Below are 18,510 nucleotides of genomic sequence, written 5' to 3'. Positions count from 1 at the left end.
TCCGCATATATAATAAAAGAGTCTTGAGGCAGGGAAAGACAGTATTAGAGACCCACGTTTGTTGTGCAACGCCTTCTGACAAGAACTGTGAGAAAGCAGGTCCATTTTTTGCCCGTTCAAATCAGTTCAGATTTTGGTCAAACCCAGTTTCTAGTTTGTTGACCAAAGGTCAAAACTCGAAATTTGTGCACGCTTGTTTTGGAGGCATGTATATAAAAAAGCCTGTAAAACATTTGCCCATTCAGCCCAACATATAAATCTGGCCCATTATTATTATTATCCAAACTCTTTATAGATTAACTATTATTCTTAGAGCCCAAAATAAAATAGTCACCGCCTCACCGGAGCTGAACAAGTAAAAGTGATGAGATCGACGGCATGGGGATACATCAGAATCATGGCTGGCACTGTCATCGGCGGCGGTGCTGGCTTTTACATCATGCACCGCCTTGAAATCAACTACAAGGTAAACTAGTATTTTAAGTTTATTTATCTTATTATATATTTGGGTTATATTTATATGATTGGCTTGTATTATTTTTTTATTTAGGAGAAATGGGATGAAAGATTGAGGAAATATGAACAAGAATTGAACAAAAAGAAGGAACAGAAATCAAAAGAACTTGGACAAGAAACCTTTTAATGTTTGTCACTTTGTATTCTCCCTTTGTTTTCTTAATTTAATTTTGTCAAACATTTTTTTTGTTTAGGTTTTAGTAATAATATATTGGAACAACTAAAATATTGACTCTTAATGTAAGAATCAATGTATTTCTTAATTGCTTTTGTGTAATGGATGAGTTTTTCTTGTTCAGGTTATCCGCGAAAGACGAGTCTTTGACCACCACTGACTTGAAAATGTGAGATTTGTTTAAGATAGTTTCTGTATAATCACATATTCACAGGGAGTGAATAACAATAGTAGTTTCTTTTGGGATTCTATAATAAGCAAATTAGATCCTTAATTTATGGCTGTAAATAAGTAGTTAATCTAGTTTTCAGTACTCCTATATCTAGTGTTTACTACTGTAAATTTGTTTGTTTCAAGTTTCAACATACTGATTTATGTGGGTACGTAATTCATAAATCACTTGTTGTCTTTTGAGAAAAATTTTCTTGTATATGAAATACAACCCGGCCATGTTGGAAAAACAATGTGGAAAATCTATGTATATGCCCTGTGCTATTGACAAACTCTTGGTATGAGTGTATGACACAAAACAAAGTTGTAGTTATTAAATAAGGGTGTCAAAATGTTTGTTCGGTCTTGTTTGTTAACACGGTGTCAATTACAATCACATTGTATGTCTTGTTCAAGAGATGATTCTTCAAATGTTTTTTCCGGATGTTGGTCAATAGTGATCTTCAAAACTATCCTGCCGCTGGCGGGCTAGTCCAAACCATTATGGATTTAAATTCAGGTGGTGACAATTCAACAACAAAGCTTCAAGTGGTAGAAGTCACAAATTGGGGCAAGTGTTTCAGGCAAGGATAGTGAATCACTGAATCAGTTACTAAGTGTTACAAGTTTTAAGCATTTGTGGTCTATACTGGGATAAAGTCTTTTTATGAGAGTGACTTGTATAGTTAGCAGTTTTATTGTATGTTAGATAGTTGGTATATCAGCTCATCGTACGAGTACTTGGTATGGAACCAATCCCCTCGGAATATTTGGCAGCCCATATGGTGCAGTGTCGAATAGGAGTTGTCCTTTTAGAGGCGCTTTGGGTTTTCCTGATTGGTATCTCCAAGGGTTTCCTTTGGGGGTGGTAACGAGGGAACGAGATCGCAGTTACATACTGTTTGCTTGGATGTCAATATGGCCATATGGGTACTCCATCGCCCCAAGTAGTCGTTCTAAAAAAGCGCACTTGATATGGGAGCCGAATCAGATCAGTGTAAGATTAGGTGGGAACAGGGTTGGTTTTTTTTATGAAGGACTTGATCATGTTAAATATTAACAGACGTCTGGTTATTAATCATGTTGAATACCACCTAAAAGATGTAAGCTACACTTTATGTCTAATTAAATATTTGCAGACGGCCCCTTGTTATGCTATATTATCATGATCATGTCGAGGAGTGGTTATTACTCGTAGTTATTATTCATGGTCTTTACTTCACAACAATATTTGTAGTCATGACTTGTCAAAAATCTATCCAAAGTAAAACTTCTTTTGAGAAGATTTTGTAAACTACAAATGTTTTAAAAATTTCTGAAAGGCCATTATACGAGAGTAATTGATAAATGGAAAATGATTAATGTGTTTAACTTATATGCCTAAAGATAGGCCTAAATAATAAAGTTATGTGGCAAGATGAAAAGTAAAGATAAAGAATTAGTCGAAAACATGTTTTACGTAATGTATGAAGTATACTTATTTTTAATTGGGTATATATATATATCATTATCCTTGAAGTTGAAGGTATAACAAGTTGTAAACATAAATAATTTTGTGACATTGCACAATAGACATTATATATGAATATATCATAGGCCCTTAAAAACTTTGGCAGGTGGATATGGAATGCAGTATAAAATACTCCATAGATCCCATATTCCCCCATTCGGATGAAAATGTTCGGTGAAAGAGTGACATATTACATTTTTAAAAGCCATGTTTTTCAATAAAGTTTTGTTGCACCAATAAAAGTGAATTACCAAACAAATTATATAATTGTTAAATTATAAAGTTAAACAGTAACATTTTGGTCGAGGTTTTTTGGAAACGGTCAAATGGTCTATAAATAACCTTCAGTATATATAAAATTGTCTACGTCAAATCTTTTATATAAGGTATAGTTGTTATTGTTGTAAAAACATGAAAAGGTTATCCAATATTAATTGGTATTAATCGGGATTAGTATTCGTGAATGTAATTAACTATGCACGAATGTCTATAGTGTGAAAAAACTAAAGTTATGTTCATTGTATGAAATAACTTTCAAATCTTGTCTATTGTAGGTATTTGGGTATATGTGACAACCATATAAGTTGTCACTTGTAAATTTTTTATTGGTTAGATACATACAATAGACAAGATTTTAAAGTTATTTCATACAATAAACACAACTTTAGTTTTTTCACACTATAAACATTTGTGCATAGTTAGTTACATTCACAAATATTAAATTAATATTAATCACATAATAAGATGTATATATGTAATACATCTATGGATTATTTTCTAAGTAAAAGAACCTTCCCATCTAACTCAAAACTGGGATTTAAGAGATAGAAAAATTTGTACAGATGGGAACAAAAATAAAGCCAATGGTGCATATAGGAACTTAACCCAAACCATTTGTAAAACTAGGAAGTCTGGTGTTTAAGACACCGAACTTCGCCACGTCCCCAGAAGTCTGGTGTCTAGTACACCGCACTTAACCTAGGTGGTACTCAAAATCGAAGTCCGGTCATATAGACACCGAACTTAGCATGCACGCATCAGCTATTTCAAAATAAAATTGAATACAATGAAGACAAAGTTTGGGGAATGGAAAAAACAACCAAGTACGGTCTCTTAGACATCGAACTTCTGGGACATGGCGAAGTCCGGTGTCTTAGACACCGGACTTCCTATTTTGGCAAATGTTTTGGGTGAAATTCTTAGATGCACCAATTGCTTTCATTTTTTTCCTATCCGTACAAAAAACTCTAAGAGATATGAACATCCACTAACCATTATTCATAACTTTTTTTCTTTTAGATTGCTATTATATAAGGGAAAAGAGAATATAAGGTTGTCCGGCACCTAAGCTTAGGTATGGAACCCCTCACATAATAATACTTTATTATTTCTTTTTTAATGAATAGTTTCATGGGCCTCCATGATTTTTATGGACTAAAAAAACAATATGTGAGTGTTCCGCACCTAAAAAAGGTTGTCCGACACCTAAGCTTAGGTGTAAAAACTAGTTAACCGGTTTTGGTTAATTATTTTATTAATTGTATTCGGTTTTTTTATAAAAAAAATTTAACCGGTTTCGGTTAATAACCGGTTACTGTGTATGGATGTTCTAACTGGTGGACCCAATTTCGGTTTTAAATAACCGGTTAACTGCTTCTGATTAACTGACCAGTTAACCAGAAAACCACATTAGCAGAATTCAAATGAAACATTAGCCAAACAGAACCAGAATTAACCAGAATTCAAACAGAATTCAAACATTAGCAGAATTCAAACAGAACAGAACCAGAAACATTAGCCAAAACGAAACAGAATAGAACCAGAATTCCAAAACGAAACAGAACAGAACCAGAAACAGGAACCAGGAACAGAACAGAGTGTTTAACAGTAGCCAAAAGTCCAAAACTAATTAAGCAGTAGCCAAAACTAATTAAGCAGGACAAAACTAATTATATGTTTTAACAAAATAGCAACAAGAGCCACAACAGAACAGAACCATAAACAGAACCAGAAATAAGAACCAGAAACAGAACAGAAACATAAATTAAGCGGGAACACAAACAGAAACAGTAGCCAAACATAATTATATGTTTCCTTGTGGTTGCTAGGATATTCACCACAGTTAATTCACTTGTGGAAGCACCAACTTCACTAGAATCGTGAGCACTAGTGGTAGCCATGTATTGTAAAGCTACTAATAATAATTTGGGATGATTGAATTATTGAAAGAATCGTGAGCAGAGCACTAGAATCGTGAGCAGTCCTACTTATAACCTACTGATCGATCGATTGAATTTGGGGTTTTTGTTTTTGGATTTGGGGATTGAATTGGGAATTGATCACTAGGATTCGGGTTTTTTTGGATTTGGGGATTGAATATTTGAATTGGGAATTGATCGATTTAATTTGGGATAACCTACTGATCGATCGATTAACCTACTGATTGAATTTGGGGGTTGATCGATTGAATTGGGGTTGATCGATTGAATTTGGTTTTGTATTTGATCGGTTTTGGATTTGGAGACTGGGAGAGTAGATAGGTAATTGTATAAATATTCAAAAATAATAAATTAAGCTACCAATTAATCGGTTAACCGATTATATTTAAAAAAATTAATCGGTTTCCGATTAACCGATTAAGGATCGGTTTTTGTTTTTGAAAGTTCAAATTGATTACTAACCGACGGTTTTTCCTAACCTATAATCGATTTGTACGGTATCGGTTACTAACCGGTTTCGGTTATAGGTTAACTTTCGAATCGGTTCGGTTAACCGGTTTTTTTGTGCACCTCTACCCGACAGCCTTATATTCGCATCCCCCATTATATAAAGCATCCCTAGTTGATATCAGTAAACAAAAAATATTATGCATAATCCTTTAATATTCTTGGGAGTGTTGCTTTGTTAACGAGTTTGCCATAAAAATCTAATAAGATAAAATCATGGTTAAGGAAAAAAATTATAATGCAATTTTTTTTTCGTATCGCATCATTTTTAGTTACCATGAGTTTGTTAAGAATCTTCATGTCTTGTTCCTCGTCAGTAATTTTTTATGGGGTCTTTATACCGCAAATTTGACCATCTTGTATCCATACTTTTTTTTTACAAGTATTTTTATTAGTCGAGTCATCTTACCTTTAGATATGAGTAAATTTATCATCAATCAAAACATTAATAACTGATATATGTGATCTAGTCACTCTTACTGTAGTAGTTAAATGTCCTACAATTACTAAATCCAGTAAGTGAATTATGACATGAACATCTCGATTCTTTTTCTTTTCATTCAGGATCTGATAATTATATCAATCTATCTTAACGTTTGTTTGTTTAACCTCTTTCCTTAATATTGAAAAAATCAAATCTTATCAATGAGTAACTCAAGCCAATTATTCAAAATGATCGCTTTATATAATAAGAGATTCACCTGACATTTTTCAAAACATTTTCAAAAGTCTAATTCATATGGGTTATAGTGAAATATCTTCAAATAACTGGTTAAATGCATTGTTGTTATTCATCGACACACACTTGTAATATATGTAGGTTATTTTTAGCCTTTTAACTTTTTTCTTGAATGGTAAATTTGGCTTCAGCGGCATGACTTTTTATATACCTAATTCTAATTCCAGAAGAAATCCATAATAGAAAAACATATGTTTTCATTCTTGAAAACATTTTGCTCACACCAGAATTTAAACTCAATCTCATATCCATCATATATCAATTCATTTATTCATGATTGGTTTAACCATTTAACTAAAATCCGTCAACCACAACTCCATATAGTAAAAAAAAATTTCTTTTCTTCAAAAATCACGTTATTCAACATTGTATTTGAATAATATATTTTTTTTAATATTCAGTCGGCATACGACATCGAGGAAATCTCACCGTACAATAGTGAAGCCTTGCATGTACCATAAACAATGAGATGTTAACCATGGACCATTATAAGTATTCAGAGGAAAAACCTCAAAGTTTTGCTGTCCCTAAAGAGCGAACTCAAAACTTTGATAAAACCGAAAATGCGTCCGACCAGTTGGAGTGAACTTGTTTGGCTTTGGATAAATGTTGTTTGAAATCTTAAATACGAGTAGCATTCAATTCAATAAAATAATAAATAAACAAAAAGTTTAATATTTAATACAACAATTAATAAGTAGATGTGGGGTCACCCATACACCACACAAAATCTTGCCGTTGGAGACAACAAAAGACTTTCACTTCACTTACAACACAATCTCTCTCGCCGGACCGGCGACATCTCCGATTACGATCACCACCATCCCATCAATGGCTGCAAATGACACCACCAACACCCCAAAGAAAAAAAAGACTAAAAAAACTCAACTCAGTCAAACTGAGTCAACTCACTCCCAAGAACCCCTACAAGATGATACCAATAATCAACCAGAAGAAAAGATCAAAAAGCCTTCAACACCCAAACGCACAAAATCACCAGGTGTTCGTGTCATTGGCAGCAGAATTTATGATTCTAAAAATGGAAAAACCTGTCACCAGGTATCATATTATCATAGATACATACATATATCTATATGTATCATGCAATGTGTGTGTTTTCCTGTAAAGGGTTTGATGTTTTTATAGTGAATCTTGATGTCAAAGTTTATGTTTTCTTTTATACACATTTTTATTATGCAATGTATGTATTTTCCCACAAAAGGTTTGATTTTTTATTATTATTATAATTTTTTTTGTGGATGTTGATGTTAAAAGTTGCTCATTTATCTATACATATGTATTTTTCTACAAAAATTTGATGTCTTTAGTCAATTTTTATGCTAAAGTTTGTGTCTTTTTTTGTTTATGTACATCTATATTGTGAAATGTATGTATTTTTACACCAAAGTTTTGATCTTTTCAACTGAATTTTGATGCTAAAGTGTGTGTCTGTTCATTCATATATCTATATTGTGAAAACAAGTACTTTTCTCAAAGGATTTAATTATTTTAAAGAGTTTTGATGTTAAAGTTTGTATCTTTTTTATATAGATGTTGTATATTATGCCATGTATGTGTTTTTCCACAAAACTTTTATTATTTATGGTGAATTTTGGTATATATATATTCTGCAACATATGTATATTCTCACAAAAGATTTGATATTTTTTATCTTTTTTGCTTTTATCAGTGTAGACAGAAAACCTTGGATGTTGTAGTAACTTGTACAAACCAGACTAATAACAAGCAATGTCCACTTAAATTGTGTAAAGCTTGTCTGCAGAACAGGTGATCTTATAGTGTGTGTGTGTGTGTGTTATTGGATCTGGCAAATTGAGGGAACTTTGGGCCATAAAGTTTTTATTTTGATTCTTTTTTAAATTAATATATTTTGGTTGAAATAGATACGGAGAGAATGTTGAAGAAGTTGCTGCATCTGGTGATTGGATATGCCCGAGATGTAGAGGTATTTGCAATTGCAGTTTTTGCATGTGAGTACTTTTTTTTTCCTTCTCTTCATGTTTTAATCAATGTTTTAATCAATGTTGCTATATAGTTATATATATGTATAGTTGTATATACATACCCCGCCGCTAACACGACTGGGTAGCGTGGCTGTATATATCTTCATTTTGCAAGATCTGATGTCCGAAAGAAAGAGCTTCAGTTTAAAATGTTGCCAAAAAAGTTTAAGTATTTCAAATAGATACAATTGTTGTAAATTCTGAATTTTTAGAGTTTTTTAATGCATGAAATGTGAATATGTTATTTTGGTACTACGTAAGATGCTTCATACCATTTTTGTATGTAAGTACTCTTTTGAGATGGTAATTCAAACTATAGCACTTGATATCGAGGATGAGATAATTGTTATGGGATTTTCCAACAAAATGTTAGAGTCAAGTTCTGTTGAAAATATGGTTCTGCGACTTTTTTCGCTTTCAGTTGATGTATTTGGAAATCTAATTTGATGATCTTAATAGGAAAAAGAGAGGATTTGCTCCAACTGGGGTGCTTGTTCATACTGCTAAGCAGAATGGCTGTGCTTCGGTTTCCAATCTTTTAATTAATATTAACGACCCTACGGTTACTAAGGAAATCAATGGTCGGAAAAGGGGAAGTGTTTCTATTAAGGTTAGAATGCTCTATGTTGACTGTAATTACTTTCTGTCTGAACAAAGAAAAAAAAATGAAGAATTTGGAAGTCTCATGTGAGTTGTCTTAAATAAACTTGTAGGAGACAACAGATGAACCAGAAACAAAACGTGTGAAGGAAGAAAACGATAGCGTAAGTGAGGTCGGATTTAAAAGAAAATGAAATGTGGAAGTTATTCAAAATCCCGCATGCTCCTATCATTCCATGATGTGATTTATGATATGTATCTCTTTATCTGATTTTTAAAGTTTTGCCAGGAGAATGAAAAAGAAAAGATGGCAGAGGATATGAAAGAAGAGCATAACATTGTGGAGATTGAACTACCACAGGGTACAGAGTTAACCAATTTAGAAGGCATTGACTTGCCTTCCGGAGATGTTGGACATGCTTTGCAGTTATTAGAGTTCTGCGAAACATTTGGAGAGGTAAATCTTCTGGAATCATAACGTTTTTGGGGGTAATAAATTGATACTGCATGTTTATTACTGATCTTTTTGACTGCTTACTATTTTTTACTCAACCGCCTATATTATACAGTAATAGTTTAAAAATTTTGAATCTTTTTGGTAGAGTTGCAAGCTCTAATTTCGGAACGAGATGATAACAACCAACTTTGTTATTACATGTAGTGAAATTAATGTTTTTGAATTTTATTTGGAAACCTATTTAAGGAAAGTATATCATTATTCGTTAACATGACCTAGTGTGCAGAATATTTTTCTAATTAGGTTATCTTAAGTTACTATCTACTACTAGATTCTGTATATCCTTCTTCTGTTTGTTTATTTATGAATCTTTTGGCTGCATTTAGGTTCTTGATTTAAAGAAAGGAGACCCTGAGATTTTACTTCGTGAATTAACTTGTGCAAATGCACATAAAAGAAATAAACCATTAATTGTTGATTTTCATATCAGATTGCTCTCTTTAATAGGTGAAGATTCGGGTAAAAAGTACGTGTATATTTCAATATTTTGATATGTTTTAATTCTTAGTTACGTTATGGTATATCCTTAAACTAGGCTCAATATATTCTGCAGATATTCTGGGGAATCATGGGTGGAAGATTTTCAAAAATGTATTATTGAATCCAAATTTCCATCAAAAGAGAGTCTCTTGGAGGGTTTTAACTTGCAACCTAATGGATACGATGACATGAACTTTTCAAAAAAGCTCAGGCTTCTAAACTTTTTATGCGATGAAGCTCTTGAAACTGTGTAAGTCAATTTTCTTTAATGTTTTTCTCGCTTTATTTCTAAATATATCTGATAGGTTAATGATTTTTTTCATTATAGAAAGATGAGATTGTGGATTGAGGAGCGAAACATAGAAGAAAAAAAGAAAGCCAAAGAGAGGGTGATTGCTAATAGAGAAAAGGTATTTGAAGGCCTAAAAATTACTGCGGGCTTTAATATATTATTTGTCAACCAACTGTGTTTTGTAATCTCACTGCAGGAGAAAAACATGAAGAAGAAGGTTCAAGATGAGGTAGCAAAAGCTATCTTACTACGGAATGGGATCCCGCTTTCCATTTCTGAACAAAAAGATCTTGTTTCAAGAATTAAGGCTGAAACTGCTCAAACTCTTGCAAATTCTCTAGATATGAGAGGTTGGTAGAATCTTTGACTGTGCTTTCTAGTATCTAACTTTTCATATATAGTAAATTAGTAATAATAACCTTGTGCCTTGTTTTACTCTTAGATGTAGCTCAAGAATCATACGTAGTTAGATTAGAACCCGTATGTTTGGACAGAAATGGCTTCAAACTCTGGAAATTGAGAAGCAGTTCTGATAAAATTGGTATCTTGCTTCAAGGTTCGTGTTCAATTTCATTTGTTTCGTGACCTCACAGCCAACTCAAATTGTGCAATTTTATACTCTTACACCTATACTATATAATTCACAGATTCTTGTTATCGCGATATGCTTACTTCTGATGAAAAGTGGTTTGCTTACAATGATCAAGAAAAAGCATTGGTTGACCAATATATTTCTACATCAAGGTACCCTCTTTTTCGTGATCGCTTCAGTGTGAACTTAGAAGGTTATCAATAATGCCCTTTTGCGAATGTTTTCATAATTCCAGATCAGAGATTTTAATTACCATTGGATCTCACAAAAAGATTAATATTTGTGTTTCATTATGAAGTTAACCAGAACATATAAGCTTTATAACTTACTTTACCTACAAGCAAGATCATGCAAGAAAATAGTTCATGTTTACCTTTTTTGCATATTCTTAAATCTCGAAATCGAAGTTCTTGATTACTACCAACATTGGACTAAAAGATATAGTCTTTTCTATGTTTTGGAAGTTTAATACAAGCATTACAGGTTAATACTTACCAAAAGGATATCTGTTTCTTGTTCTATGGTTACAGGAACTTTAGAGAATGATTTGAAGTGTTCTTGTTGCTGTCTTGGTTACATACTACACCTACTTAGCATTGAGTATTACTAAAATAGTCCTCCTCTTTTGTTCGTTTATGTGCCAAGTAACTTATTACAAAACTGATGTTAGCATGTAAATGCAGCATTCTTTTAAATATAATATTAGCAGTTAGATTATTAGATATATATCTCCATATGTACTTTGCCCATCTGGAATTGTTGGTTGCATGTTGGAACTAATGTCAGGATTTTCTTATTTGGTTTGTTTCACTTGTTAGATATGTTAATCTTGCAGTGATCTTTTTTTTTTTTAAGCGAACCCTGCGTCACACCATCAACCTTTTTATCCATTCGAGTTCCACTTCTGGGTTTGGCTAGAAGGTTCATCTGAAATACCACTTCTTAGTTCAATGTGGTTTCCCTTTATGGGCAAATACTATGTTATTAAGTTTTTGAATATAGGAAGTGATTCATACACCACATATTTTTAGTACGTTACCAAACATGCTTCATAGCATATAAAATACAATATCTTAAAACACATTTGTTGATGACTTGAGGTATGGCTAAAAAAGGCAATCTAGACATGTATTATGAAAAATGCCGAGTCCCATTACCAAACAAAATATACAATGCTCTAATGTGTTCGATAACTGTATAAACAAATTGAAGACAATGCCAAATTGGTAAAAAATAAAAAAAATAAAAAAAATCATAATTGTTCAGTTAGAAAAAACATCAAGTTGAATCAAGCTCGACCATAGTCTAGCTTGGCTCATTTAAGGCTCCAGAATGAATGTCATAAACAAACTGCTAGAAAAGGCAACCAAACAATGATGTAACATGAGTCTCAAGTACAATGACAGATTTTGAACTAATTTAAGCTCAAATGTTTAAGATCCTAGTGATATTTAAAAGCTATCATACTCAACCTAGGTATACATGCCAGCAAACTGAATGTGCTATCCGATAGTCTACAAGTAGCATAATGGCATCAGTCAACCTGGAACTCATCTAGTCTGGCAACCCTAGTTATTTGCAATAAACCCAATGAACTTCAAACAAGAGGCTCTAAAGTAATTACAAAAGGCAGATTCTTCTAAATACGCAACAATCACAAAGGACAATTCTGTTGGTTACTGAACGGCCCTACCTTATCCTCGGAGACACTTATCCCCGGGATCCACCCGTTAGTTTACAAGTTACAACAATTTTGATTATGTTGCATATTCAACAGTTAATGAACTGATGTTCAGTCTAAGACAAACCAAGATCAGATTGAGATGCAAACCATATACGATGGTGATGACACCATATATGACGGTGACAAACTTCTTAAAAGAAACTGTTAGATTGTACTATCTCCAGATATTTACACCCTACCCACCAAAAGCAAACAAAAAATTTACTGAAAAGATATCATAAGTTATCAAGATACTGCAAATTTTGTATCTTGAATGCTTTTCTTCTGTAAAGCTCGAACCAAACAAACTACTGTTTCCGTGATGTGTCATGTACGCACGGATCTTTGATGGGTCTGGTGAACTCCCGAAACCGACTTAATGCTATACATCATATACAGGTAGCCGCTCCTCAATGGTAACACGGCAAATAGGGCACTTTTTACACTTTTCACAGCAAGTACTGCATAAACAGAGAAAAAAAAGCACTGCAATTTAAAAACTCATATATTATGACTAATGAAGCCGGGATGTGGATTTTGATTTTTGACCCACATACTTATTAATGGATAACAGAAGCTAAAAAGGAAATGGGGAATTCACCCAAAGGGTGTACTATTTATGCATAAAACCTTTTCATCATTTTCTTCAGAACTTATAGTATTGTTGAGATGACATGCCATGTTTGTTTACTACAATAACATACATATTGACATGTTTCGACCAGCCCTACCCAGCTTGTTTTGACCCAAAAAGCCAATTTGGACCTGAGCCTGCTTTGACCTGCTACAACTACCCAAATTGCTCATTTTGCAACCTCTAATTTAAGGAAGCAAGACAAGTACCTGCAAAGAATGCGATGTCTGCAGGGGAGAAGTACTGTGCTTATCTCTCCTTCAAAGCAAACCCGACATAGGACTTTTTCCTGACAATAATGCCATGTGTGACAAGAATGAACATCTTCCCAACAAGTAGCAATAGTTAATACAAACTAATAGTCTAATACTATAGAAGTGACAGGTGTACATGTAATAAGCATAAGCTGAAAATCAAAGTTTAAACTTTTTACATTTTGAAGTCTTTCATACTCCTGCTGACTATATTTTGTGATTTCTGTCTGTTCACCAAGAGCTGCTTGAAGTCTCCAAACCTGAAAAGAAGAAATATCAGAGATGCTAATAACAGATTACAATGTACCCTTTTATTGCAGTAATAAAAAACAAACTAAAAACTAGATTATTTATTTGGTTAACCTAGTTATCCAACCCGCTTTCATAGTCATAAAATCTATAAAGACATACCTCCTCAGCAAGATCCTTCTTTGGCATTTTCTTCACTATTTCAGGTGGATAACCACAAAAAGTGTTGTAACTACACAAATTCATACAAGACACAAATGTCACGGATCAAAGGCATATTATGAAGCATTTCCTGGTAGATACCATTCTAAAATGCAATTGTAGTGCAAAACACACCGTCACGCGCCCTTTGTTGATGGGGTTTACTTAACTGACAATAAATGTTTAAGACTAGAAATTCACAAGAAAAATTACCAAAAACGGAATACCAAATTATTAGTTGACAATCCTTGGGTTTCACACATGCAAAGAGAAATGCCATTTAAAAGTTAAATCAAAGCATAACCTAGTACATCTAATAACAAACTCGCTAAAGGATAACACCATCAATCACTCAACCCACTTGTACACTAGAAATAAATGCAGAAAACATATAGTCTGTTATTTCCTATTTTAATGTTCCCATATTTATATATGCATATAAAAAATCAAGCGAACACAAAGCATCACTTACCCTGAGCCCACGTCATGGAATAGGCGTGCCTGTTCTTCTCTACTTCCTTCATCAATAGACCACCAGCCAAGCAGTCTGCATGACACATTCGAGTATAGATACATTATGAGCAACTTTTACTTGGATATTGGCAACCAAATTGCTTCATTACTTCCTTAATCCGTAGAGGTGAATTTTAATCTTATTTACTCGTTAATACATCGATCTGGGTTATGTTTAATCTCTAACATGTTCAATAAAAACGTAGCTTAGGAAAAAACAGTCTAACGGGCTGAACGACGCGATTTTCTAGAATATATAATATCACTGAAATATTATAACTTCTGTGGTCATAGTTGACACTAGTAACTTATATAAAAAATTCATAAAGAAGAGAACACAAACTATATCGGTTAAACCAAACCGGACCTGTTTCAGCCTGTCCCAAAAACTAATTGTTTTGGCCTGTTACCCTACCAGCATTATCCACACATTTTCAGTGTACCTGGAACCACGGTGCAAAAATCCAAAGCAGTCATGAGCTCGAGCAGAATATGTGAAGTATCTTCCTGTACCAGTTCCAGTACGTAATAAAATAACAATTTTCTCAACCAATCTTGATCCGGAAAGTAGAACTCCCACGCCTTGCAATAAAAATAAAGGAGAAAAGATGACAGGAAGCGGGATAGATTTAGCAGCCAAAGGTTTTCCCTGAAACTCAAACAATATTCCAAGTCACATAATCCACATACAAACAATGGGTTACAAACCACACTTTTTAAACATACCTCCAAGCGCATACAAAGTAAAATTTGGAAAATGATAATTGGAATTTTCATTATGTGTCCACCAATGTCTTGCAGACTACACATGCTATCATCAGATGTATCATCTGAGGAAACCACTAGGCCACTATTCCAATCAAGATATCTAATGGCCGTGGATGATGAGCTGGCTTCAGCCGTTTGTGAGTTTCGATGAATTACTGGATTAGACCACTTTGTACAAACGAGAAAGGAAAAGCATTCTGCAATGCTGAATGGAGCATGAATTGCCATGGGTTAAAAAAGCTAAAAACATACAGTCAAAAGAGATGCAAAATGTGATGTAATAATTATTAAGGGAAAAATACCCAAAATTGATGAGCAAATCCCACCATCCTAAAGCATCCACAAAACCTGCCAAATAAATGAAAGTAATTATAAGACAAGTATGGTGTGATGATTGAAAGAACTACCAAGTAACCAACCCTAAAGAGTATCAATATCAATTCTTAATATAACAGTAGAGGATAGTCATCAGAAATCATGTTACCAGATAGCTTCAGAAGGGTGAACACCGTAGCAGCAATGAAGAAAACCATGGAGATGGCAACCCAGAAATGCTGGAGAAAAAAACCAGAGTTCCAGTTTATAATAGTTTTTTTCGTAAGATGAAGGGTGAAGTACCAAAACCCTCGAGCAAAGATACACATACATACACACACGCCGATGCCAATAATTCAAACCCATAACAAAAAATATAGATAACCCTGTATAAGATGTTGGATTCATCTTATTAATGAAAAGACTAAGATTTTTCCTTTAGGAGAAAGTCACGATCTTTTTGCACCCAAAGCATATTTTATTTGGATTTGGAATTTCAGTTAGCAAAATTTGTTAATTACACATTGCTATCGGCATTCAAATCAGAATATGCATGTGTCATACCAAACTTCATTGACATTAAATAAGATGTAAATACTTCGATGTCTACAAATTTGATGACCCTAAAAAGTGAATAAGTGGAGAAGCAGAATAGGAACAAGTTCGTTTTACACTTCAAAGTATAAAACTTTTAATGCAACTGCTATATCAGATCTACTCCAATCAAACTTCAAACATAAATAACAAGCTCCCAGATATTAATTTATTAGATTACTGAACTTACTGGAAGTGTCTCCCATATTGCATCATCGCTCACAGTTTCATCATCGCCTGGTAACAAGGCCTTGCACATTCTGTGTATGATAATTAATTAAATCTTACACATAAAAATACTTAAAAAATGGCCTTAGATACAACGTTACAAACTATATAGATCCCATTACAAAGAAAGAGTTATGTCAGACGAAATCAAATTACCAGGGACACAGAGAACTCAACTTCTTTGTATAACTAACATGAATGGTCAATTGTACTAGCATTTTTTATGAAAGTAAAGCACCTGAAATTGTCAACAAGGATAGCTACTTCAAACGCCAACAAAGGGAGGAAGACAAGCTGCAAGCTTACAGGTGGAGGCTTACTAACTGCATATAATAAAATAGATATACAATCAGAACCTCGAATAAACACATTATACATGAAAGGGAACAGAGACTTAATATGTTGCCATACAATTTCGATTCTCCAGAAAGACGCAAAGAAGCAGTTCAAATGCAACAAGTAAAGGTGTGGCAACAACTGCATGACATGGTGCCCACTGCCAAATATAAAGAAACATGTTCCCTGATGCGAATCACAAGAAATAAATCATAATAGAAATGAATTAAAAGAAAGATCTCATACATCACGGCCATGGGGAACCGAGGGTGCAGGTAACGAGAATCTTCCACGAGCAACAACCGCATGAAATATGAAAAGTGGGAAGAAAACAACCCTGCATTATAGATCAGAAACTACATCAATTTACAGGAATTTATTATAAAAAAATCATATATCAGATAATGGTAGCTCTGTTTGGAAATTACAATTAGTGATCATGAATGCCGTTAATCATTCCTACTGTGTTCTTAAAATAATGTGTCCGTACAACTCTATCTAGTGAGAACTCGTATTATGAGAAGGGCTTCTATAAGAAACACTCAAGACTAATGACCGGATATTAAGACTTCGGTAATAGAACATATGGTCATTAAATGAGCCGGATATTAAGACTTCGGTAATAGAACATATGGTCATTAAATGAGTATCCTACAAACGTTTTTTTGATCCGTACTACCAAAAAAAGTAATGGTAGGTTTTTATAGTAGACCAAAACAATATGTTTTTAATAGGCTATCTACAACTTACCTGAAAGTAACAGGATTAAATTGTTGCTCAACCTACGACACTAGTACAAACGACAATACCCTAAAACTAGTTCTAGAACCATTGCAATTCAGAAGACTTCACCTGGAGAAATAATATGGTAGCTTTATTTATACAGTGTTGAGTATACTAAATTACTAATGCATTCGTCAAGCCAATCTATGAGCAAAATTACCATCATGAAAGATATTCTCCATAACAAACACTCACAACTAACACTTCAACCTTAAAGCTGCCATATAGAACATTAGAACACATGGTCATAGTCAACAAGCTCTATTTACATCACATGGTACCATATCTCAAAAAACCATACACCAAGAAAACGAACCTTGACAAATGCTTTTAAATGCATGTGTCTACAACCAAAGGCACCTACAAACACCAAGAATCAAGATAGAAAAAATTTCTAACCAAGATCCTTTTTTTCAATTCAATACCTTCAAACAGAAAAAACGAAAGAAAAACATTACATGAGTCCATACTAATGGAAGCAGAAATCTTGTCGAATGGGTTCACTATCAAAATCACCAAGGCTTGTAGATAAAATCAGGAACTTGACATACAAATTTACATGGAATTTACACTAAATTACACTGGAACTATGAATATAACTTTTTTTCAGTGGGGTTCAACTGCACCCTCTCAGGTGTGAGGTGTATGTAGCTCAACCCATGATTCCACAAGGTCAAATAATATACATACATATATATATAAACACAATTAGAATTACCTAAAAGACAACAAGATACAAACTTTTCCCTAATAAAGATCCTATTTTGCCATCAATATTCTAACCCAAACATGCAAATAACAAAAACCCTATTGCCAATAGACAAAACCCAGGAATAAAAATCAAAACTTGATACAAAAAAAAAATAAAAGAAAAAAAAGAAAAAGACTTACCACCAAGAGTAAGGAAAAACATGTTCCAATTTCAGCACAAGAAAAAGAGTGAAACAAAAAAGTGAAGTATGAGCAGAGAAGGCTTGAACAGAATTTGCTACTCTGCGCCAGCTCATCATGTCTTTCCTTGCAACAATCATATATTATTATTTTTATTATATTATAGATATAGATAATAGATAATAGAGATATAGAGATATATATAAATTTTGGCACAGAAACTGAAAAGTGATGATGGATTGATTGTTTTAGGGTTTGGAATATAATGAAATCAGAAGATAGAAGCTTCTGTCAAGTAATGTAATGTCATGTAATACCACTGCTGCAGATTTTTATTATATTATTATTATTTTTTGTGAAATCTTATTGGATTGAATTGAATAAAAAAAATGTAGATTAAAAATATACTCATAGTAATGTTTTTGATAACTACATAACATTAAAATAAAAATATAAAAAAGTTAAAAATAAAGAACAATATAATACTCGGTATATAATATACTCGTAAATATTATTACATTATTATTATTATTATTATTATTATTATTATTAGCTTGTGACTAGAAACAAAATTTGGACATTTGTTATTGTTTAATACATGTTAGAGACTACGTTATTACGTTATTATGGTAATTATATT

General features: G+C 33.2%; 2 protein-coding genes across 3 annotated transcripts; one reads left to right on the top strand and one right to left on the bottom strand.

The window, feature by feature from the left end:
- Positions 1 to 6,601: 6,601 nt before the first annotated feature.
- Positions 6,602 to 11,105, top strand: LOC122580041. 2 transcript variants are annotated; one of them, XM_043752312.1, is made up of 13 exons: positions 6,602 to 6,935; positions 7,567 to 7,664; positions 7,781 to 7,867; positions 8,360 to 8,510; positions 8,614 to 8,664; positions 8,790 to 8,957; positions 9,344 to 9,483; positions 9,571 to 9,747; positions 9,826 to 9,907; positions 9,986 to 10,139; positions 10,232 to 10,345; positions 10,437 to 10,533; positions 10,912 to 11,105. In XM_043752312.1, the coding sequence occupies exons 1-13, from the start codon at positions 6,708 to 6,710 to the stop codon at positions 10,925 to 10,927; spliced, it is 1,563 nt and encodes a 520-aa protein (XP_043608247.1). In that variant the 5' UTR covers positions 6,602 to 6,707; the 3' UTR covers positions 10,928 to 11,105. The 2 variants fall into 2 exon arrangements, with proteins under 2 accessions (XP_043608247.1, XP_043608246.1); XM_043752311.1 differs by having other exon boundaries at positions 8,614 to 8,673.
- An 893-nt stretch (positions 11,106 to 11,998) lies between these two features.
- Positions 11,999 to 18,165, bottom strand: LOC122578076. Its single transcript, XM_043749945.1, has 14 exons — positions 17,871 to 18,165; positions 16,443 to 16,533; positions 16,272 to 16,356; positions 16,099 to 16,183; positions 15,823 to 15,892; positions 15,208 to 15,277; positions 15,026 to 15,071; positions 14,682 to 14,928; positions 14,399 to 14,604; positions 13,915 to 13,989; positions 13,404 to 13,473; positions 13,172 to 13,252; positions 12,948 to 13,027; positions 11,999 to 12,565 (listed from the first exon to the last, which is right to left on the bottom strand). Exons 1-14 carry the CDS (start codon positions 18,008 to 18,010, stop codon positions 12,487 to 12,489), a joined length of 1,425 nt encoding a protein of 474 aa, XP_043605880.1. The 5' UTR covers positions 18,011 to 18,165; the 3' UTR covers positions 11,999 to 12,486.
- Positions 18,166 to 18,510: the final 345 nt, after the last annotated feature.

The sequence above is a fragment of the Erigeron canadensis genome, chromosome 8 (assembly GCF_010389155.1).
Source record: "Erigeron canadensis isolate Cc75 chromosome 8, C_canadensis_v1, whole genome shotgun sequence".
Taxonomy (NCBI): Eukaryota; Viridiplantae; Streptophyta; class Magnoliopsida; order Asterales; family Asteraceae; genus Erigeron; species Erigeron canadensis.
The sequence above is the reverse complement of the archived record's forward strand: the minus strand, read 5'-3'. Positions and strand labels throughout refer to the sequence as shown.